This window comes from Natrix helvetica, assembly GCF_964273705.1.
Source record: "Natrix helvetica genome assembly, chromosome: 1".
NCBI classification, from domain to species: domain Eukaryota; kingdom Metazoa; phylum Chordata; class Lepidosauria; order Squamata; family Natricidae; genus Natrix; species Natrix helvetica.
In genome coordinates, this window is record NC_138548.1 from 89,918,813 (window position 1) to 89,944,037 (window position 25,225).

Below are 25,225 nucleotides of genomic sequence, written 5' to 3' on the forward strand. Positions count from 1 at the left end.
GTTGTTTAGTTATTCATTTGATTTTTATAGCTGCCCATTCTCAAGTCAATGATTCAGGGTGTTATTTCATACTCAACTGGTTTGCTTTTTAATGCATAGACAACTACACTCCTTGATGTAATACAATTGAACCCAAAATTTATGTTGCTCAGCAAGGCAGTTGTTAATGGGAGTCATGCCCTATTTCACAACTTTTTTGCCATGATTGTTAAGTGAAATCATACAATCAAGCAAATCTGGCTTCTCCCATTCACTTGTCAAAAGCGCGCTAGGAAGGCTGCAAATGACATTCCTAGGATCCTGGGACATTGCAACCATCATAAATACATGCTGCTTGCAAAGCACTCGAAGTCTGATCATGTCACTGTGTGGATGCTGCACCTGTCATAAGTGAGAACTGGTTGCAAGTCACTTTTTTCAGTGTTGTTATAACCTCGAACAGTCATTAAATAAGTGATTGTAAGACAAGGACTACCTGCATTCAATGAACAATTTCCCCCCTTTTGCTATCCAAGAAACTCCTATTTTCAGAACACATTAAAACAACTGGAATTTTGAAGGGACCAGTCCTCCAACAAACGTTTCCACCTCTTCTCTTTTTGGGACTGTTCCACAAATTACAAAAGAAGGGCTGGCTTCCACTTTGTCCCCAATTCACAGGACTATTGAATCAATTACCGTGTTTCTCTGAAAATGAGAGTGTCTTATTTTCTTTTGACCCCCGAAATAAGCATCTGGCCTTATTTTTGAAGAGGTCTTATTATTTTGGAGGTGCAGGAGGTGGCGAGTGTGGTCACTTCAAGGCTCCTGCTGTGTTGCAATATTTTCAGGAAGGGCTTATTTTAGCGCATGCGCTCAAAAGCCCAATTGGGTTCATTATCTGGAGTGGTTTTATTTTTGGGGAAACAGTACTGTCGTGGAATAATTGGTGGAAGAAGATGCTCCTTTCGGTGACAGATAATTTAAAAACCAGGGCAAGAATATCCTTGTCATGTTTTTCCCACTGGGATTCTGCTTCAGTAACTGAAGATAAGATGGTAGAAGGCAATTCACCCAGCAGAAGACAATATGTTAACATTCAGTTTGTAGATTAGAATAGTTTAGACACAAAAATATCCTGGGGAAATGGTTCCAAAAGTTTATTTGAATATTTAATTTACAAAAAGAAAAAGAAAAACAGGAATCATATATCCTAGTTGCTGTTCTATGCAAACTGAATAAGCTAAAACTGAATATAAAATCCATGCCCACTTAACATACTATTATCAATGTAATTATGAGAAAGCAAGGAACCGGTGGGGAAGATAATAGAAAATAAACATTACATACATTCTTCTTAAGAGATTGTCTAAGTAGCCAATCCCATGCAAGATCACTTCTCTCTACATTCCATATTTCTTTAGGTACACTGCATGTTGCCATTCAATAGAAATATTTTTATATACATTTTATTGAACTTAATTGCTAACCTTTTGTTCCATTCACTTCTTTCCTTGACCGATTTATCCCTGAATTTCTCTTCCCAAACAGAAATGAACAAGAAACACTGAAGACACATATACTGTATGCTGTCTTTGGTAGGGATGCTTATGTGGTTAAAATCAGTAATTAATTCTCAATTTACTTTACAGAAGTTATGGCAAAAATTCAGCATTACATTTGGCAAAAGACAGAGACATCTTTACAGTTTGCTTGAGTATTACTGGCAGTCAGAGCTGAATATGTAAAATGAGTCGTCAACGTTTAAAAATAGCAATTTCCTCCAAAGTTTTAATGTACTCGTAAGAGCAATATTCCTTTAGTGAAATATAGGCCCCCAAAATCAGATTTACTATAGAGGAAGTCATCTCATCCCATTGTCCTCTTTGCAAATCATACAAACTGGAATTAGTGCTGCATATCCCGCCTGTTTTATCATCAAGGTGACAGGCTGGGAGAGCTAGAGAGGGCATGTAATGGAAACATTTAAATCTCCAAGACCAAAAATTTCACAGTGTTCTAGGTGCATGAGAGAAAGAGCAGCATAAACAAAACTTACATCGCAAAGCCAGGTGAGGCTTGCATCAGTTCCTTATCAGAACTTCTGGAAAAGTTCAACTAAAGTTGCATAACAGAGCTTTTGACTGGACTGTGCGCTTCCCAAGAATATGAATGAAAAATAAGCCTAGCCTTCTATACTGGGTCCTTTCTGAGATTAAATAGAGAATAACTTCCCATGAATGTTTTGCCTCGAACTGCAAGCCAGCTAGCATTTTCCTCTATCCATACCTGCCATATTCCCAGTAAGTGGAAATGTGATCTAGATACGACAGGTGGGAGCTGGAAAACTGACCATGTTCAGTACAAGAACACATGGATATAATTTGTACAGTTCAACTGTAACATGTACTACTGTCAGAGAGAACTAAAAACTCTAGAGGGGAGAAAAATCACTGTCACCAATTTGACAAAGGAATCAAGGAAACCTCTTTTTCAAAATGCATTAAAAAGGATGATAACAGGCTGCAGGGCAACATAGAGTCACAATATATTAGCAATTTCTGGACCCATAAAACATTTATAAAAGCATCAGCAAAGTATTTTAAATATAAAAGGAGTATGAATAGATCCTTTCAATCTCTTCTCCTGTACCACCATCACCCCCCAAAAAGCCCCACATGATTTGTAGTGTAATAAGTCAGATGAATGATTATGGTATTAAGGCATAAATGGTAAACATCCGTTTCTATTGTCTCAGCTCCACATAATTAGCTGGGAAAAGCCCATATCTGCCTTTGCAGACTCCTCTCCACCAACCATCATCTATCATTTCAATATTGGTAATGATATCGTCTGGATCAAAGGAAATCTCATCATCCCCAGCTGTGGAAAAAAAAAACAGAAAGGTTAGAAGGTTTAGCAGAAGGACTTTGAAACTCAGGTTTAGGTCAGCTGATTTTGTTTTTCTATACCCCCACCCTACGTTTCAACTCCCACCCATAGAACGAACCATCAAATAACAAAGGCGAACAGAATCATTTTAAAGCTGAACAATTGAAACCTAGAGAGAAACACCCGAATAAAAGGAAATCATCTCCACCAGACAGAAAACTAATCTACCAAGAGATCAAGGCAGTAGCCTAGGCCTTTCTGAATTAAGAAATATGTCTTTTGGTTGTGGACAGGAGAGCAAATCCCACCAAGCAAGCCTTGCCTTTATCGGGAAGGAATTCCAGAGCTTGGGAGTAGCCACTGGCTTCACCCCTTTCTGTGAACGCTACAGAGCAGCCCATGCCAAGAAACTGCACAGCCTTAGCTCAAAAGGAAAATCATGTTTTCAAGCAAAATATACATTTGTGTTTCACAGATTGGAGGTGCTGAGAAATAGACCAGAAACATTTTAAAATTCTGGGTTTTTTCCAGCACCCGAAAGTCAGAGCTTATCATCTCTTTCCAGGTATGTTATAGTTTAAAAAGCACTTTTGGCATTCACAGGTAATTTGATAGGATCAGCAGAAAACACACAATGAGAAAAGTGAGAATAGCTCTTGCTCAAAACTTGCAACAGTTGCTCCTCCTTCTAACTCAGAGTAGCCTTCTCTGCAGGTAATGCACAGGCAGAGCTTCTGAATTAACACATCAGGCCTGCCAGAGACTTTCTACCTAGATAGCAGCTTCTAGAAGAGCCCGTAATTGCACCTCGTTTTACATAGGTTGTCCTCAACCTACAACCAAATTGGGCGCCAGTATTTCCATTGCTAAGCAAGACCGTTGTTAAATCACGCCTGTCTTTTTTCTTTGACATGATTGTTAAACGAGTCACTGCAGTTTAGTGATCCATATAGTCATTAAGCAACTCTTGCTTCCCACCCACCACTGACTTTGCTTGTAAGAAGTTGGCTGAAGAGGAAATCAAATTCAAACCAGAACTATTTCTCTTGGTAATCACAAACAATAAACATAACAAGGGGGTAATCTACTTAATAATACATATTATTATTACGAATAGTCTTTGCCCCAAACTGGAAAAACAGGGAAATTCCACACGAGGAAGTAATTAGGAAAATTGTGGTTTGTGCTCAAATGATGTGAAGATGCTACAACAGTCGTTAAGTGTGAGATTGGTTGCAGGTCACTTTTCTCAACGATGTTTTAACTTTGAGTGGTTGCTAATTGTAAGTTGGGGTTACCTATAGAAAAATTCTATAGAAACAGCTCTTAATGAAAGCATGATGAAGGGACATGAACATAGCAATTAAACAGAACTTTTTTTGGTTCTAATTAGCAAGTAGCCCAGGAGGATATATGCAGCACATCCCAAATTATTATTTTTCCCAGAAAATCCAGAAAAGGTTATTTGGAAGAGTATGGACCTCTAGCCCAACGAACAAATACAGGCAATTCTGTAGAAATCCGAGCCTAAATATGTTCTGAACCAGAACTATAAAGCTAATTATTGTGTTACTTACCAGCCTGATAATCATATAGGGCTATCGCTGTTATTCCAAGGTCATTTTCATATTCATAAGCAGTTTCATCTAAAAAAAAAAAGATAAATTTCGCTACAGGACTTTAAAATCATCTGCTTTGTACATGGTCTGGCATTTATAAAGGTGTCTCCTTATTGGTACAATTAGACTGAATGCTGAGTCATCAATATGATATTTTATTTATTTATTTATTTATTTATTTATTATTTATTTATTTATTAGACTTATAAGCCGTTCCCTCTCCTCGAAGGGACTCGAGGAGGCTATTTGCATTTTTACTGCACCCATTGGGAACTGCTAGTTAAGTAGCACCCTCACAATTTACTCCTTGTTTAAGTTACATGCTCCTTGAAGAGACTTCCTCTCAAATATTTATTTGTGTTGTTAACTAGCATTGATTCACCTATATTGAGCCCTGCAACCAAGTGAAAAATGTGACTGTAAATAAGTTTTTTCTCATTTTTGGCCTATGTTGCTTCTTAACGTTTCTATCTTGCCCCTAACATACCAATCAATTTAAGGTAGCATGCTGAGTTTTTCTTATACTGGCCAGACCTGTGTGATCATATCCTTGAGCAACATAAAGGTAAAGGTAGAGGTTCCCCTCACACATATGTGCTAGTCATTCCTGACTCTAGAGGGCAGAACTCATTTCCTTTTCAAAGCCGAAGAGCCAACGCTGTCTGAAGATCTCTCCGTGGTCACGTGGCCGGCATGACTAAACCCCCGAAGGCGCATGGAACGCTGTTACCTTCCCATCAAAGGCAGTTCCTATTTTTCTACTTGCATTTTAACATCGTTTCGAACTGCTAGGTTGGCAGAAGCTAGGACAAGTAACGGGAGCTCACTCCATTACACGGTGCTAGGGATTCGAACCGCCGAGCTGCTGACCTTTCAGATCGACAAGCTCAGCGTCTTAGCCACTTAGTCTTAGACAACATGGAATTACCCAAAGATTCAGACATGAAAGGAGAAGCTGTTTAACCTGCTTGATACTGATTTCCTACTGCAGCCTCTTCGTACACGGTCGCTGATTCATAGGCCGGCTCTCTCTGACTAACTGCTTCTTGATAGTCAGATTCTTCAGCTTTGCTGTCCTGTTCTGGCTCGTGTACATTTGGAAGACTTGCATTGGAACTTTTATAACCAGATTCAAAGGAAGCAGCATCCTACACAAATAAAAGCAACCATTAGGCAAGATAGCAATTATCAAACATTTATCAAGAAGTTCCCTGTTGCTGTTTAAGTTATCATTGCTGTTGATGTAAGTTATCATTACACTTCTGGTGATATTTCACCTAGCAATTCACCATTCTTCAAAATATTGGATTATGAGCATTATCCACTGTGATCCATTAAGCAAAAACACTGCAGAATAATAGGGCGCCATGCACTATTCTCAAACATGGTGGGTAGGCTGGGGCAAAAAACTACATCTAATTTCATCTGGAATGCAACATTTATTAACGTTAAAGTAATTTGACACAGAGATTGCTTTCCATAGTTTTTCTCCTTCTGTCACTTTAAAAATTACTGTTTGGCCATTTTGGACACATCTTGGAAATCCAAGCAGAAAGCTTTTAGGGGAATTTATGGGGTCTCCAACTGGGTCTCTCAGACACAGTAAAATGTGCTAAGAGCCCCTACCCTATGTGAATGGATTTGGGGGGGAACAACAACATAATTTCTCTGGGTCTGCCTTCAAGCTTTAGAAAAGTATTCAAGAGAGGACTGGGCTGCAGAGTGCTTGAAGGGAAAACATGATTGGACTGCCTAGCAAATATTTCGTTAGCAATTATGCCTTGTTTTCTGGAACATACTTTTTGAAAGGGGCAGTCTAGACTATAGTGTAATGAACAAACAAACAAAGATGGCTTGTGCATTTTCTGCAGGAGCACCCAACCCCATTGGCAGCACATTTGAGGGCTCAGGAAAGGCTGTTGCTCTACCTTACCCCACCTACATTATGGATTTCTCTACCACATTATTATGTATAACTAGTCAAGCCTGATATAGATAGATGTTTGATTGGTTTATATCAGGGGTGTCCAAACTTGGGAACTTTAAGACTTGTGGACTTCAGCTCCCAGAATTCCCCAGCCAGCATGGCTGGCTGGGGAATTCTGGGAGTTGAAGTCCACAAGTCTTAAAGTTCCCAAGTTTGGACACCCCTGGTTTATATAGTTAAATTACTCTAAAAATTGTAGCTTTTCCAACTCAAGATATAGGGCAACCTGTTAAAATGGATTTACCTGTTTTGTTTATTATTTTGCTGGAAGAAGGATATGAATGTCATGAATATACTACACAAAATGCATTGGAAAAAGGACTCTGACATTGAAACAATCAAACCAACCTCGTAGATTGCATTCGATGGCACTTTTTCTTCCACTGGTTGTGGAGCTAGAGGTTCAGGAGGATTCTGTTTCTTGCCTTTGGCCTTTTCCTTTTCAAAAAATGAAAAAAAGAAAGTATGATTTGCAAAAACTATTAGGTAGCTTAAACATATATCAATATGCACAAAAATATTTTTTTAAGGTAAAGATTATGAAATACCCATCTTAATCATAGTTATTTGAGGATACGCATTCATGGTGCAGAAGACTAAAACTGAAGTCAACTAATATGCAGGAAGTATTACAGTCGTGGGTTGCAGGTGGTACGCCCCGGTACGGGAGTACCGGATTCTGCCCGGAGCACCGGGTACCATTCCAGTACGGTGCTCCGGAGGGCCCACCCGTGCTCCTTACCTGTGCTTTAAGCTTTTGCCGATTCCGCGCACGGCACGTACGACGCCTGAGCGACGTTCCGCCAAGTAGCTGGAGTGTTGCCGAGGCTTGCAGAAGCGTCATTTGACACTACAACGCACGTGCACACCACGCCCGTGCATGTGGGTGACTCCGGGGTACCGGTTGGAACGGAATCCGGAACCCACCATTAAAGTGTTACCTTGGATTATGACTACCCGGGGTACTGATTCAAGTGATTTTCAGTTCTTCATCACAGGACTACAACTGGGAGGAGAAATATCTGAGGCAGGGATACCATCTTGAGAGCTATAATCATGTATGTGGGAATGAGGGGAAGAGGGTAATTGTAATTTGTATTATTTGTACAATGACACCATCAGGGCTTCTTACAGGTGCCTGGGTTGCTCATGAGATGCCATTATTGGGTTTTCCATCCCGATTCTGTCATCTTGGAATGAGATGGCTCATGTTTTCCTCCTCCATCACAGCCTTTCTCTGAGGACTTCATAACATGTAATTGCATGGGGAGTAACTCCTTTTCTATTCCTTTTTCTGAAACCCAAAGATTTGTGTTGCTTTGCTGGAACCAAAAACTTAAAGCTCATACAAGTAGTCCTTGATTTACAACCTTTTATTAAATGACGGTTCAATGTTATGATGGTCTCGAAGTTATAACCACTCATGGGGCTGCAATGCAGGTGCTTGGCAACTGGCTCGCACAGCACCTTGCGCTGTGATTGTGATTGGCCACCTTCCCAGCTGGCTCTGACAAGCAATTGGGAAGTTGGATTTGCTTAATGACCATGTGATTCACTTAATGACCACTTCAATTACTTAACAGCAGTGATTCGCTTAATGAATGTGGTAAAAATTGTAGTAAAATCAGGTCTGGTCACTTGATAAAGAACCATATTGTTTAGCAATTGAAACCCTGTTAAGGTCATAAGTCAAGGACTACCTGTATTTTAACACATGTCCATGGAACACCACATATTTAAATACTGATAAACTGCCCACAGACACAACTGTTGGGTGGGAAGGCAGACTATAAACACAACATATAAATTCATGTAAACATTTTATGAATCAAGTCTATAAATCTTCCTCCTGCTTTGGTGACCTCAGAGATTTATTATTTTCCATCTTTATCAGGGATTGTGTGAGGTAAATTAAGCCATTAGAGTACTTGTGCATTGTATAACCAAGGTGCACGTATTATACAGCAGACAGAGAATTTCTTTTTACGCATTAATGTCTCACAAAGAAACACTGTGGGTGGCGCAAGACAGCCCATGCTAGGAAAGGCTGCATATCTTTAAGATGCCTTTCATGTCTTAAATGCATTCCTAAAAGGTAACAACCGAGGAGCAATAATCTAAAATATTTCTTAATTAAAACCATACATGGAACTACCAGGTTGCTTTTCTATTTCTTTGATTGAAATGACTTTTTTTCCTGCAGCTCAGCACACAAATAAATAAAAGTGCCAATTTTTATACAATAAAAATACATTTTATACAATAAGCTATCTTATTTTTCAGGAACCAAAATTACTATAGAGAAGACAGCATTCATCCCCCTTCAATAAATTTAATACATCTTTTCCAGCAGACTCTGCATATTTTATGGCAAATCTCCCTCAGAATGTTACCAGGAATGCATGTCCTGGTAACTATATTTTAACAAATGCAGCCAATACTTCTCCTATCTTTTGCTTTACATTTACCAGTGAAAGGTAGCCTTATGACACTTGTTGAAGTCAACAGCTTAATAGAATTCAACAGGAGTACAATAATACAAAAGTCCTGGCTAATGATCCTATATGTAATATTATATTAGCATATATCTTAGTGACAATAATATTAAAAATGTAATTTTAAATATAATTGTCAGTTTGGTCTAGTCGTTAAGATACCAGGCTAGAAACCAGAGACCGCAGTTCAAGTCTTGCTATAAGCATGAAAATCAAGTGGGTGACTTTGGTCCAGACACTCTTTCTCACCCAGTCCACCTCACAGGGTTGTTGTGGGGAAAATAGGGGGAAGGTGTGCTGGATACATTTGCCGCCTCGGGTTATTTGTAAAAACAACAAAGGCAGGATTCAAATAAACAAAGAATCAATACATAAAATAAATAACTGCCACTAGAGCAGTGCCCCCCAACCATTTGGGTACCAGTTCAATGGAAAGAGGTTTTCCGCGGACTGGAGGGGATGTTGGTTTCGCTTGCTGCATCCCACGGATGGAGCTTCAGTTTTCTGCATGGCCGAGTTTCTGGCATGCCACAGCCCGTTACAGGTCCATCCCGGGAGATGGGGAGCCCTGCACTAGAGCTACACTAAAGCTACAGTGTTAGGTATATGTCTTTCCCACAGGCTCCAAGATAGATCATGCTATCAACATAATATCATGCTAACATCATGCTATTGTCATAATAGGAAGGCCAACGTTAAAGGCAGACATTTGTTGAAAGAGAACAGATATATTGCTTGCACTGCAAAGGCTCCCCTCTCCTCAAGATGTTACTGTAAAATTCTCCTCCATATGAAAGGGCTATTTATAGCATTTACACAAGATTCAAGCAAAAACAAGTGTTAATTTATCTAACACGAAACAGCATCTCTGATTGAATTTACCCTGAATATCATATTTGGAAAGCTGGCCATTGGTCTGTGGTACCAGTTGTGGCTCTCTAGATACTGCTGGTCTTTTGTTTATCCTGCATCTGCATAGTCTCTGCCATAGAGTGACAATTTCTTATATTGTATATGATTTATTCTGCAGCAGGTGTCAAGTTGTGTGGCTCCTTAGAAAACAACTACAGGTAATCCTTGACTTACAACCACAATGGAGCCCATTTTTGTTGCTAAGCAAGGCAGCTGTTAAGTGAGATCTGCCCCATTTTACAACTTTTTTTAACAGCAGCTGTTAAGTGAATTACTACAGTTGTTAAGTGAGTCATGCGGCTATTAAGCAAATCTGGTTTCCCCCATTGACTTTGCTTATCGAAAGCCAGCTGGGAAGGTTCCAGATAGTGATCACATGACACACACACACACACACACCCGAGGCACTGCAACGGTCAAATACATGCCAGTTGCTAAGCAACTGAATTTGATCACGTGACTATGGGGATGCTGCAATGATTGTAGGTGTGCCACTGTAACTTCAAACGGTCACTAAACGAATTATTGTACATTCAAGGACTACTTGTATTCTTGTAACTCTTTTACAATCCATAATTTAAGAGTCTTAGAATAATTACTACTTAGTTACATAAAGGAGCTTTTAAAGAAAGCTGACACATACATACTGATCTTGATTTTACTCTCACTCAGAATCTACACTTGCAATGGTGCAACTAAAATCAGGAGGAGATGGGAAGAGCGGGAGGGATTGTGAGAAAGACAAAAGTATGAATTTCACCAACTTCGATTGTCCTCCTAGCCTCTTCTTGTTCCTCCTTGTCCTTGGCCATCCTTTGAGCTCTTTCAATTTCTGCCTTTCTTCTGTCTTCTTGTTCTTTATCCTTAGCTAGATTTTCAAAGTTAGCTCTGATGTTGCTTGTTTTGGCATTTGCTGTAATGGGTCACAATATGAAAACGATTATCCGTTAAGTCATTTTCCCGCCCCACAAATCTTCAGAAACAATTCCTAATCATTTGCTCTCAAAATCCAGACTAATTATTTAGTGTCCTGGTCAGACTACAAATTATCTGTGCTTATAAAAGATCACAAGGTGCTGCTAAGGAGAGTAACTCATTCAACTTCCTGATAGAAACATCCGCCACAAAACATGCATCGGCGGAAAGCTTAAACTGAACCCATCTATATGCTACTAAAGCGCCTGTGTCTGTTTGATACTTTGCAACCTTCAATTGGGTGAAACTTTGTCAACAAAGGTACCTCAAAGAGGCTCTTCTGCAGACTCCTGGGACCCATTATTCTCAAATTTGGAGAAATTGTGGCTGCTTCAGAGCTACTGCCAGGGTGCTGCTGCTTCAGTACCGCCACTATGCTTTTGCAGTCACGTGATCCTCATTTTCAATGACAGCTTCCTGGTCACTTGTCCAACCTCTCACTTCCCTCTCCTCCCCTCCTCTGCCTGCTGGGGGGAGATTTCTGATGCTCATTGCCTCACAAGGAAATTCAATGGGGAAGCCAAATAGGAAGTCAAAGTCACTCCTACCCTACTGATTTTTTTTTTGCCATGGTCATTTTGTTCCTTTGTTTAGGTAAGGAAGTACCTCTGAAATGATACCCTCAAAGGGTCACGGGTCGTCTAGTTACTGATTTAAATTAGAAAATGAAAGGTAGCTCCAAATATATGACCAAAGATAGGTTGACATATTCGGTTTCAATAATAGCCCTGCTGTCTAGAGCTTGTAGGCAGAAAACAATTAACGTATTTTTCGGACTATAAGACACACCGGTGTATAAGACGCACCAAGATTTTGAAGAGGTAAGAAAGAAGAAAAGGTTTTTGTCTTCCCCGGCCCCAGGAGCACTCTGCAGGCTTCAGCAGGGTTGGGGCAAGGCAAAAACGCTCCCGTTTTTCATCCACTTTTCACCAAAACGGGGGCATTTTCCCCTTCCCCCAGCCCTGCTGAAGCCTGCAGTGCTTCTGGGGGTGAGGAAAGGCAAAAACACCCCCGTTTTTTGAGAAAACAGCCCATTTTTCACAAAAATGGGATGTATTCGGTGTATAAGATGCACCAACATTTCCACGCTTTTTGGGGTGGGGGGAGGTATGTCTTATACTCCGCAAAATACGGTATATTAGATGGCTACTTGGCTTTTGTTTTTTCACCTGCACTTTAAAAGCTAGACCTTTCAAGACTTGTTAGCAGCTCTTTGCTAATAGAATCCTGAGATTTTTAAGATGTTAAAGGAAACACAACTATATACCGTATTTTGCGGACTATAAGATGTTCCGGGCTATAAGACCGATGTAGCTTTTGGGGAGGAAAACCAGAAAAAACTACTGCGGCCCATCCACCAACGCCTGTTCGCCAAGGCCACCACGGCCCATTCTAGATCAGCTGATTGGCACTGCATCAACTCCCCTCCCCCCCACTGCAATATTCGCTGTATGACATGAAGACTTTTCTGCCCACTTTTTGGGGGGAAGGGGGGAGGGGGCGGGAAGTGCATCCCATACTCTGAAAAATACAGTAATTAAAAAACCATAAAAAGAAGGATCTTACCAGCTTCTACTGGTTTGGTCTTCTGGTATGTTGAAGACAATTTCTCAATATCTTCGAAAGATGATGCATTCTATCAATACAAGGAAATGGAAACCAGTTCATATAAAGCATGATTCCTCAACATTGGCAACTTTAAGATGTATGGACCTCCAACTTACTTGCTGGTTGTAGAGTTTTAGAAATTGAAGTTCATACCTCTTAAAATTACTAAGGGTGAGAAACACTGACATAAAGGAACACAAATAAATTTCTTACACAAACCACAGCAGTTATTATTACATTATAGGTAACTCAGATACACAAGTTCTTCTCAAACGTTATGAAATGAATTTATGCAAGACAGAAAGAGGTGCATATTCAAATCTTCCTCTTAACTGGGAAAGCTGCACTAGAACTATAATATGTACATAGTGCACGCACATACACACATATACGTATCAGAATAACGGAGTTGGAAAGGATCTTGCAGGTTTTCTAGTCCAATCCCCTGCACTAGGAAGAGACCCTATACCCATGATGGCAAACCTCTGGCACGTGTGCCACAGGTGGCATGTGGAGCCATCTCACGTGAGCCATTGCTCTATGTCAGCTCTAGCGTGCATGCGCGCCCTGGCCAGCTGATTTGCAGTCTCCCCTGGCCCCCCGGAGGAAATACCAAGCTCAGCTTGGCGGTGAGCAGCGCACCAGCAGTGTGGCACGTGTGTGTGGGTGTTGTGTGTACATGTGCATGGGGGGGGGGGGGCTGGCGTGCTTTGTATTATGGGTGTCAGCACGTGCACCCACTATCACACACATACACTTGCATTTTTGGCACCCAAAACAAAAAGGTTAGCCATCACTGCCCTATACCATTCCAGAGAAGTGGCTGCTCAGTCTCTCCTTAAAAGCCTTCAGTGAGGGCACTGTGAGGCCACTTTTGAAGGCAAGCCGTTCCACTGGTTAATTGTTCTCGCTGTTAGGAAATTTCTCCTTAGTTCTAGGTTTTTTCTGTCCTTGATTAGTTTCCATCCACATATTATCTTGCCCTACACATGTATACATACACTCCTACATACCACATGCCATTGGAAATGTTTTAACTGCATTTGTGCTTTGAACAGGGGTAGAACTCTGTGCCAAATTCCGATTTTGTTATTCTATGATTCCTGGCAGCCAATTGTTCTTTTTCTTTTCATACATGCACTAAAGTGTCCAGGTTTCTGCTATAAAGCAAAAATCTTAATAATCTGTATAAAGGGGGATGTGCATGCTTCAAAAATGACATGCAAGGGTTCAGAATTCATGAAAATCAAAGCAACTTGCTAGTCATTAAAGCAGCCCATCTTTTTTCATTCTTGCACATGTACCTAAAATATTTGCTGCTTTGTGATCTGCATTCAATATAGGCTGCTATAATGATTTGGTTCATTAAAGCAGTCATGTCTTTTTTTTCAGTTTTGAACACAGGAACTTTTTTTAAAAAACCTGCGTGATTTATTGAAGAGTAGGGAGGAGCTGGCACTATGTGAGGTCTGAAGCACTTCTTTGCAATATTTTCTCTATGCTGCAGAGCTCTCCTTAACAAGGCAAGAATGTCTTCAGAGAAAGTACACTTTACGACAGTGGAATGATTTTCAGTATTAGTGGAGAAGGCTAACCCCATCGCTCATTTAATTCAATACCTTGTCCATCCGATCTTTCTGGACACCATACTTTCCACCAAATCCTTTAGAATAATCTAAAAACAGAACAAAAACAATTTATTGCAAAGGCTTTTCTCTCAATGGCTAACCGAAAGGATGTTCATGCACAAAAGTACAGTGACTGCAGGCAAGCCAAAATACAAAATTAAGTAGATGCAAAAGGAAAAAGTACATATTCTGGCGGCCTCAAAGCATTGGTAGGTATGCAAGTGACAACAGGCTAAAGCATGCTTCCACATCCATTGGCTGAAATGAAATCAGATCCGAGCAAAGAAAGAGGTGCTCTCCCTCAAGACACCCGCCTCAGGCCACATCCACAGTGCAGCCTTGAGCAATCGTCACAGTGTTAAGGGGAGAGATTGAAGTCAGACATTCTGCCTCTTCGTGAAGGCCACTATTTCAAGGCATTACGTGCTGTTTACTTAAAAAAAAACAAGAATTGTGAATGCCTTAAGGATTTAAAAGCAATGGCCATGTTATGTTTTTAAAGATTGCCAACAAGAATACATTTAAATGCTGGACAAACATGTTTGTGCTGGACATACAGTAGTAAAAAGCACAAGGATGAATCAAGTATTAAAGGTTTTTTTTTAATCTCCTGCTTACTTTGATTTATTTTACAGACAGACGCAATGCACACACATATATATATATATTACATAGATACACGTTTTTGTGAGAGAAACATGAAAAACTGGAATTAAGTTTATTTACCTAAAATGTTAATGATATAATTAATTCCAGATGCGCTCATGTTAATGAATACACTGCATGAAGCAAGTTATTACTCAAATAGAAAGTTCTTATCTAGCTGCCAGCTTAGGTATATTTCTAATGGAAAAAAGTTAAAATCATTCTACAATCATTATCATATAATATATAGCTATATCATCAACTTCAGTACTAACTTTGGCAAAGAGATTTTGTTTTTTGAAACTATTTTTATAATAATTTCCTGTAGTTAGTAAATAAATCTGGACTTGTGTACTGAAGATATAGGAGCCAAAGGATTATGAAAAGGAAGGAAGGGCTGTGATTAAAAATATATATGGTATTGAGCACCTGAAAGTTTGCTGGAATGTACACCAAGCAGATGGGGTGATGCGCTATCATTCAGGACATACAGGATTTATTAAAGTAACTGAAGGTTACTTAATTATTTCCCTGGTGTATATGCAAATGAAGAAGAAATTAAAGTTGCCATGCATTGTATGGGGCTTGGCAATGAGCAGCTTGGGTCTGGGTTAGAAATGATGGCACTGGGTAAGAGAAGCGGAAACTCTGCCTTGTTGTGACTCGTGCTTCGCTAGTTTCTCCTTGTAGTCAAAGCCCAGAGCTGATAGGTCCTGCCTTTCAGTTTGAACACCAAATTTCCCTCCGAAACCACTCTTATAATCTGAGAAATTCAGAATATAAGGACAAGGGGGGGGAAAAACACCAAGGGAAGGAAGGGGATTGGGAAAAGAGGAACATGTTTAGACGTAACGTACATGAGCTAAAAAGCTTGTTAAAAACAGTTGTGGAAACAGGCAGGGGAAGGTTTTGTCTAAAAAGAGGTTATTACCTATAGATATTACATTTTGAGAAATAGCTTAAACTTTTTTTAGACTGTATAATTTCATGCTGAAACTTACAGTACTTCCAAATTGAAGTGTTTCTTGCTATTGAGTAGACATATAACACTCACACATCCAACATAGCAGGAGATGGGGTTTCTCTCATATGCTCATTTTCCAGAGGCACATTTTGAAAGAGGGAAGTATCAGACATGCAATTACTCCCCCTTCCCCTTTACCATCACCTGAAGGTCAACAGTCCCTTCAAAACATTAAGAAGCATGCAGTCAGACACAAAATGGTTACCTTCCCACCCAATATACAGTCATTACGAACCTGAATGTAAATTCTGCATTTATATTCAGGTGTGGAATATAACACAGAGACACAAACACACATTTAACCAATATAATATGTCAGATACACTAACAAATTATAGTTTCTTATTTCAGACTACTCACTTTTAATCATGATTCAGTGCAAATATAAAATACACACAATCCCCGCCAGATTAAATTGTCTTCACTGTATTAGGTACTTACAAACATAATCGGTACTGGAAATTATGTTGCTAAGTGGGACAGTCATTAAGTGAGTTGCACCTAATGTATGGCCTTTCTGCTGTGGTTGTTAAGTGAGCCCCTGTGGTCATTAAGTGAATGCAGCTTCCGCCATTGGTTTAGTTTGTCTGAAGCCAGCTAGGAAGGGTGCAAGTGGGGATCACATGACCTCAAGATGTAAATACATATTGGTTGCGGAATACCTGAATTTGGATCATGCGACCACAGGGATACTGTAGCAATTGTAAGTGCAAGGAACAATCATTAAATCACATTTTTCAGGACCGTCATAACTTTCAACACTTATTAAATGAATAATCATAAACTGAAGATTACCTGTAAACAGTTGCTCATGAACAAGGTGCATTTTGTGTAAAATAGACTTACTCAGTTCCTGCTTTAGCCTTTTTTAGATACTACTGAATTGCCAAATGAGTAAGGTAAAGGTTCCCCTCACACATATGTGCTAGCCCTTCCCAACTCTAGGTGGCAGTGCTCATCTCCATTTCAAAGCCGAAGAGCCAGCACTGTCCAAAGACGTCTCCGTGGTCATGTGGCCGGCATGACTAAACGCCGAAGGTACAAAGAACCCTGTTACCTTCCCACCAAAGGTGGTTCCTATTTTTCCACTTGAATTTTTACCTGCTTTCAAACTGCTAGGTTAGCAGAAGTTGGGACAATTAATGGCAGCTCACTCTGTTACACGGCACTAGGGATTTGAACTGCTGACCTTTCTGATTGACAAGCTCAGTGTCTTAGCCACTGAGCCACCCATTGCCAAATGAGTAGGGAAACCCTATTTTCATATCTTTAAATAAAGGTTGGGAGAGATAATTCAACTGAATAGCTCTCCTCTCCTGTTTTAACAAATTAAGATTAAATTTCCCCTTTCTGATTACAATCCATCTCCCCACCCCTGCCCACTCTAGAATTCCAGGAACACTAAAGTTAGCAGCTATGAACAAAAGCAATTGCGTGCAGTAGCAATTAGCCTTATTTATTTACCTATTTCTATTTTTAACTTTCAAATGTTATGCCCCACAGTGCATGCAAAGCTTATCAATAAATGTACCTTTTTGAGATTCGTGCAACTGGACTTTTTCCTGGTGATCCCAGCCAAGTGCACATTTATCCTGTCTGTCAGTCTGTATGCCAAACTTTCCACCGAAACCTTTCGTATAGTCTGTGTAAAGGAAACATTACAAGATGTTATTTGGATCTGATCGTTGCCTAAGAAGTCATTTTAAGTGTTTTGTTGTTATTTTTTAACCCAAAAGAAAATAGCAAGAAATCCGAAACCTTTGGACCAGTCACTAACTGACCAGCCCAACTCACCCCCACAAGATTGTTCTTGTTGTGGGGAAAACAGGAGTGGGAAGGAGTATTATATATGTTTGCCACCTTGAGTAAAGTAATAAAGGTGGGACAAAACTCAAATAAATAAATCAAAAGATATATGGATAACATCTAGAAACAAGAGAGGAACAAAGAAAATACTAAAAAAATATGCCAAGGTTGTAATCCTAAGCATTCATGTGCTCACCTAGCAATTTTGCAATTTCAGTCTACAATGTTGCCTTTGAAAGGCTTATGAGTAATTAGATCATATAATCAACCCTCTTTTGTTTTCCAAACAAACAATGGTGCACACGGTTATTAATACATGTAAAATAACAAAAGACCACAAATTCAAAAGTGTAATTAAAGCATATTTACAAAGTAATTGTTTGGTTTACATATAAAGCTAAGCCATATGTAAAGTAGCTTGGCATGAACAGGATGAATGAATGGAATCAATGAATAAAACCATTGGGTGTTTTAAAAAGAAAACTATAACCTGAAACTATAGTCCATTAATAGCCTAATACAGGGGTGTCCAAACTTGGGAACTTTAAGACTTGGGAACTTTAAGACTTGTGGACTTCAACTCCCAGAATTCCCCAGCATGGCTGGGGAATTCTGGGAGTTGAAGTCCACAAGTCTTAAAGTTCCCAAGTTTGGACACCCCTGGCCTAATAATTTGAATCAGAATTGAACCTAATATTCAAGCCAGGCACTTGGTTTGCTTGTGATTTCCTGGCTCAGCTGGCTTTTTGTGTCCTGTTCAAGTCTGTCCAATTACAGAAATTCAAGGCAGATACAAATAAAAAGGGAGAGAGAAAAACCAGCAGTTATTTGCTATATCAAATTATGAAATATATACTCTCACTTTTTCTTCTAGATAGTAAAATGTCAGTCTGAACTCTGCGTATTAAATGAAGGCTCTGATCCATCATGAAGTTAGCTGAAAAGTTCTGTTAGCTGAAACGTTCTGCCTTATTTTTATTATCCTACAAGCCCTATTGAAGAAACTGACTAGATTTTATTGTTCCAAGTCATTTTGAAGACTTGTTTTTTTTTTAATGGAGAGTCAGATTATAGTAACAAACAATCTCTTAAATACATTTTTACAACAGAAAAAAGGAAGGAAAGGATTTTCATAAAAGTTTGTAGATTTAAGACTTGAAAGCCTTGGTTCATGCAGATATATTACCATTTCAGGTTTAAAGAAGGTCAACTCATAAACAATTTCGTGGAGTAAAATAAAGTAAAAACCTTTCTGTGATTCATGTTTTTCAGTTTTGCCCTGGTATTCAAAGCCAACAGCACTTTTATCCACTTTCTCCTTGTCCACACCATATTTACCACCAAAACCTTTAGAATAATCTGGAGATGGGAGTAAAAAAAATGTAGTCATTCATAATAGTACAAACTAAAGACATTGGACATTTATAGCTACTTGATTCAGTTCACTTTTACTGACTTTCGGCATGGATAAAAAAAAAAAATCCCATAAAAACTCTCATAAAAACCCATATAATCACTTAGCCAATGGTTTTTTTAATGGAAAGAGTTGCGGGTTCAGCTGAATCACCAAGAGATGAGACTCTGAGGATGAGTTGGAGGAAGATGAGCTAGAGCAAGTTCATTTTAAAGACCGGTTAACCCAGAACTTGGGTTTCCCTTAACTATGGCTAACTATGCTTTCAATGTAGCAGTAAATGCACATACAGTAAAACTAGAAGAGCTAAGCAGGGGGTATGAACATGTTTTTGTAAACTGTGAATATGGTCTTGTAAACTGGCTGTCACATAAGGAAGGGTAGTGATGTGCCTAGGATCAGTTCTATGCCAGAGGTAAGTCAACAATATACGTTCCAAGTGAACTTTGTAGTTAAGTACAAAGAAGTAAGCCACCTATTCTATGATTTGAAACCTGTTCCACTATAGCAGAGAGGTTTGTCATTCCTTCAAATAAGTTTGCAAAAAGACTACCCATTTCTGGCAGCAAGCTGCTGGGATATTGCTTGAAAGGAACAGAATTCAGAACAAGGTACAGCATTTATTTTGTGGGGAAAATGCTATTTGGAAAAGAATAATTACTATTCTGCCTGTGGAAATGGGGAAATCTGTGCTTAAGCCGACCCTCAGTCATATAAATTGTCTGAGTGACTTCAGGAAAGTCACTATCTTTCAGCCCAAACTACCTCACAGGATTCAAGTTATGCTTCCTTTAACGTTTAACTTAATTTTAACAAACAAATAACTAACAGAAAGTAAAAAGGCTAGAGCACAGTGTTCTTTTAAAAGTAATGCATTTTTTGGAACTTTGCCTTAAAAATGTTTTAATAAGCATGCAGAAAATACATGAATGCATATGAGCTACCAATTCAGCTAAATTCAAAATTAATGTAAATATCATAAAGCACATGCGGGATCACCGAAATCCAGAAGAGCAGCATTCCAGCGCGCATGTGCGTGCCGGCACTCAAACCTCCGGGTTTCAGTTGCGCGCATGCACAATGGCACAATGATTATTTCTCAAGCTAGGGTTACATCAGGACTAGATCCAATGATACATTGTTAGAGTAAAATGGACTGTGGGGGTGATTATGTTTGCGCATACATGCACACTGAACTCCCTGTATTTTAATGTCTTCTATTCCATAAGCATCCACACAGGCAGAAAACAGAGAGCTGGAAATATTGTCCACATCAACTAATTTCTCAAAAATGAAGTGATAATGAAGCTATAAAAACAAGAAGATTTCTTGCAGACTTGTAAAGGGAAGGAATTATTTAGGACCTTGCTATGATATTGTCTCAGCAACAAACCTTTCTGGGATTCATGTTTCTCTGTTTTTCCGTGGTAATCAAATCCCATGGCACTCTTGTCTACTCTGTCAGCCTGCACACCGTACTTCCCACCAAATCCACTTGAGTAGTCTGAGAAGAGAGCAAAATACACCACGTATCAGAAATTACTGTAGGAGCAGCAGAACAAAAGAATGGGTATCCTTGCTGATAAACTAGTTATGAACAAGTTCACTGATAAATACTCCACATCCCCCACTGAATCCCATTATTTAATAGCACCACTATGTACTATAGGTAAGGTGTCCTAGAATTTGGAGACTCTCCAAAGGGTATTTAGGATGCCTTCAGAATTTCTGCCAGCATTAAAGGTCTTTACATTTGTGTCAGCAATCTGATCTACATTACCAATAACAAATTCAAGTTAACACAATTTCTGCTATTTTATCACTTCCTGCCTTAGTGCTCTACTTTTCAAAATGAGGGAAGCAGTGTTTTATGATACTAAGTATCACTGTCATCAATCCTAATATTAATTCCAAAAGGATATCATTCTGGAACGCTTACTTTATTTAGCCATGTAGCTTCTGTTGCTCTAACATTCTATAGGCTCACACATTAGGCATCCATGTAAGTGTAATCAATAAATCAGAATTGAGCTGGAAGGAACCTTGGAGGTCTTCTAGTCCACCCCCCTGCTCGAGCAGGAGACCCTATACCACTTCAGAGCTGTCTGTCCAGTTTTTTCTTAAAAACCTCCAGTAATGAAGCACCTACAATTTTTGAAGGCAAGCTGTTCCATTGGTTAATTATCCTCACTGTTAGGAAGTTTTTCCTTGATTCAAAGTTATTTTGCTGAAAATTGGGATGTGCTTTACTAGCCTTTATTAATACCTGCAGCAATTAACTGGTAAGAGAGAAATTAATGATAAAGTATTTTATTCAGTGTCTGGGGTAAATTTTTATTCTACCCGTGGATTGATTATGTACATGTATTTAAGTAAAATAACTCCAAAGCAGATTTTGTTAAATCTTTTATATGCTTTAAACAAATTATTTCTCAGTGTGAATTACCTTTCTGAGAAGCATGTTTCTCTGTTTTTCCTTGGTATTCAAATCCCACAGCAGACTGCAGAGAAAAATAATGCAACAAAAAGTTCTCATTTATAAAAGTTAGAACTGTCATCTTTTCAGGAGTTAGCTATATTTTGGGGCAATCTTGCATAATGGTTCAGGCCTTCTCCATTTTCAAATGGGGCCGGCATTCACCTGAGTTTTCTGCCATTTTTACATCATCCTATTACTGCAGCTTGGATGAGAGGATGCTGTTTGGGACCCAAATCCTTCCCCCGGCACGTATAGGCCCCATTGCCAACTCCAGTTGTCCAAGCCATTTTAAAAGTGACAGCTACCAATCAGTGTTTCTAATCAATATATAAGCATTAAAAAGGATTTATGAAAAAGTATTTCATAAATTCTTTGTCAGGTTATCAGAATCCCTGTGTAAGTATAACACATGTTACACATTTAAATCTTCTAATACAGTGTTTCTCAACCTTGGCAACTTTAAGTCCTGTGGACTTCAACTCCCAGAATTCCCCAGCCAGCACAATTCTGGGAGTTGAAGGCCACAGGACTTAAAGTCGCCAAGCTTGAGAAACACTGATTTAGCACAATGCTAAAAGCACAGAAGGTCTGTTACCTGGTCAACCCTGTCAGCTTGGACGCCAAACTTGCCACCAAAGCCTCTAACCGAATCCACCTGGGAGCAATGCTTAGAAAGCTTGGATTGATATTCATGTCCAACGGCTGACTGAAAGGGGAAAAAAGAAGAGAGCTTTTATTAAGTTATTCGTAATGAGTGGACTTGAACCGTCATCCTAAACTAGCCTCAGCCATGTATGACTGGTGCAAATGCATGTGTTGCAGCAGGCTGAAGCCTTCCTTTCAATTTCACTCAATTTCACTTGGGCATCTGGCAGCTGCACACTGAGCATAACTGCTTACAAAGAAATCCTAACAAGCAATGCTCTACTCAGATGATTGGGACAGCAGGCAGCCTGCCATCCAGACCACATGCTGGCCGTACACAAATGAGAAATCTTGTTAACTATCTCAGGGCCTACATTTCGGGGTTCATTAAACCCTTCAGACCAGGACTTGACCTAAGCACTCTTTTCTCCTTTCTCTCACAAGGAAAATTGGTATATAAATGCACATTTGGAACGACTATAAGCAAGACAATGTCAAGGAGGTACATTTTCTACCTCCATAACAGCAATAACTAGTCTCCTTTACCTACAATGCTCTCCAGAGTCAATGCAGCATTTAAAACTGGCTCCAATAGCAAAGCAGTTTGAGCATTTGTTCATTTAACAATTTCTAGGCCACACCACACAAAAATAATTCAGAGTAACTTTGCAATTTAAAAAAATACCATATTAAAAAAGGAGCCATCACCTGGAATGTGCAAATCCAAACAACATTCCCTCCATTTCCTTTCTTACTGGAGTCTGATCACACACTAATCCAAAGCCAGGTTTTTGTGATTTGTTTAAAGTTGGATAGGGTGGAGGATCTTCAAATCTCCACCTACCAGCTCAGACTGGCTAAAGATGATGGAGGCTGGGAGAAAGAAGCATTTCTTAATTGCCATTAACATCACCAAAGGTGCCAAGTTTGCTGGCACATCATTTTACCAAGGAGCATCTGGGAAACTGCAAATGCAGCCGGCTGATTTTGCCATCTATGAACACTCATATTTATAGAAAGCCACACGACACCCACTTCATTTCCTAAAGTCTCTATCAAACTTTTAACAACTTCCTACACATTTGGCCTGCATATTCCTGTTGCTACGGGGCAGAAAAAGAGACAAAGCAAGGCTAACTATATATACTATTTATGATGATGCAGCAACTTTTAAAGCATATGTTCTATGATTTCCCATCTTTATTTTTTAATATAACAATATTAACTATAGAAATGGGTGCCCTTCAGCTATGTCAGAAGTATCTCACAGAATTCTTAACCACCATAGCCATTTTTGGAATTATATTCCCAGCATAGCTGGAGAAGATTGCATTTGACTTAAAATACAATGACATTACATTTCACCTGGCTGGGATCAATATGAGTATCAGATTAAAAACACACAAGCATTTTCAAACTTCATGCTAAGAAATACAGCCTATTTGATCAACTCTGTGCATTTTTTACTTTGATGCTTCCTCAAATTTCACATTCAGAATGAATTTTGATGAAGCAAGAGTTCAGTGAGTGTTATTTTCCCATCTGCTTCACAATTTTCCTTAAGGAGATAATCAGTGACCATTCAGTGCAGGCCATGAGGTATGGCCAAAAGTATGCACTGCTATGCACAGAATCCAATTTGGAAACATCCAAGTATTAAACTTTTAAAAAAAAATAATTTTAAATCTCTTGGAGGTAGCATGCTTCCAAATGAATTTGAAACACGCTGTTTGCAATTTCTATTATTTAATTTAAATAAAACTTTATTTAAAACATTATATAGAATTCTAAACTTCCAGCAGCTTTTGATCACTATATCCCCCCTGGAAAAACTACCCAAGGAGTCAAACTATTTTCCAAGGCACCTGAGGGTAGAACAAAAAGCAATTGGTGGAAACTAATCAAGGAGAGAAGCAACTTCAAACTGAGGAGAAATTTCCTGACAGTTAGAACAATTAATCAGTGGAACAGCTTGCCTCCAGAAGTTGTGAATGCCCCAACACTGGAAGTCTTTAAGAAGATGTTGGATAGCCGTTTTGTCTGAAACGGTATAGGGTTTCCTGCCTAGGCAGGGGGTTGGACTAGAAGACCTCCAAGGTCCCTTCCAACTCTGCTATTGTATTGTATTATTGTATTGTATAAAATCAAAAGAAAAATCATTATAGCATTTACTCAAAAGCTGTGTTTACATTATGGCGCTAAGCTTCGATGCGAATTGCCACATTTTCATTTAGGGTGGATTCACTTCTTACAGTTCAGATTATAATGGTTTTGTTAAATGAGTCATAGCTTTAAAAGGCAGTGTTAACTCTGTACTGTAAAAGGTTCCCAGGGATCTGCAAAAATAAGCATGAGAAGAAACAAATATGTTCCTCTTCCCAATATTTAATGATAATCTTGAGAGATGGCTAGATTGTCAAGTTAAGTTGGGTCAACTTTCTCCATCAAGATCTGAATGAAAAGAAAGCACAAGTAGTAGGTCTCAAAAAGTAGGACAGTAACTGAATTCAACATATCCAATCTCTCTAAGAGTAGCAACCAAGCCAATTCCTTGAAATTTACTTTGTCCATGCGGTCCTGTTCCACACCAAATTTCCCTCCATAGCCATGGGAAGCTTGGGGTCCTGATTCAAGCTCTTTCTCCTTGAGGGATCGGTGCTCTTGGGATACATTTTCTCGAAGTTGATGAATGCTTTGGAAGGGAAGCAAACAAACAAATAGCATCATAAGAATAATCCTAATTCTTATATCCAAAACACACAATTATCTGGTCTGTAATATGTATCCTATATGCTCCCAGAAATACATGGGACTCTGAAGAAAGCAAGCACAAAGAGTTGCCACCTCACAACCAGAAGGAAAATGTTAACTGGGTATAGCTTTGCCTTATTCCGATATCCCATTCTTGATTACAATAATTGAACAATCCATAAAGGAAAAGCAATAATGATAATATACCACAGGAAAAGTAAAATTTCATAGCTTAATTGAAAATTATATTCTTTAAACCAGTGTTTCTCAAACTTGGTGACTTTAAGTCCTGTGGACTTCAACTCCCAGAATCCCCCAGCCAGCTGTGCTGGCTGGGGGATTCTGGGAGTTGAAGTCCACAGGACT

General features: G+C 39.2%; 1 protein-coding gene across 4 annotated transcripts in view; it reads right to left on the minus strand.

The window, feature by feature from the left end:
• Positions 1–1,115: 1,115 nt before the first annotated feature.
• Positions 1,116–25,225, minus strand: part of CTTN (cortactin) — a 34,099-nt gene continuing 9,989 nt past the window's right edge. For 3 of the 4 annotated variants that reach the window (XM_081935216.1, XM_081935215.1, XM_081935217.1), the window contains exons 4-17: positions 24,671–24,800; positions 22,059–22,169; positions 21,431–21,485; positions 20,378–20,488; positions 18,819–18,929; positions 17,296–17,406; positions 15,393–15,503; positions 14,087–14,142; positions 12,426–12,495; positions 10,649–10,797; positions 6,826–6,915; positions 5,455–5,638; positions 4,449–4,517; positions 1,116–2,862 (exon numbers count right to left, since the gene is read on the minus strand). In XM_081935216.1, the coding sequence (XP_081791342.1) occupies positions 2,726–2,862; positions 4,449–4,517; positions 5,455–5,638; positions 6,826–6,915; positions 10,649–10,797; positions 12,426–12,495; positions 14,087–14,142; positions 15,393–15,503; positions 17,296–17,406; positions 18,819–18,929; positions 20,378–20,488; positions 21,431–21,485; positions 22,059–22,169; positions 24,671–24,800 (1,495 nt within the window). In that variant the 3' untranslated portion in view covers positions 1,116–2,725. The remainder of the gene's footprint in view (positions 2,863–4,448; positions 4,518–5,454; positions 5,639–6,825; positions 6,916–10,648; positions 10,798–12,425; positions 12,496–14,086; positions 14,143–15,392; positions 15,504–17,295; positions 17,407–18,818; positions 18,930–20,377; positions 20,489–21,430; positions 21,486–22,058; positions 22,170–24,670; positions 24,801–25,225) is intronic. The other variant, XM_081935218.1, reaches the window with a different exon arrangement.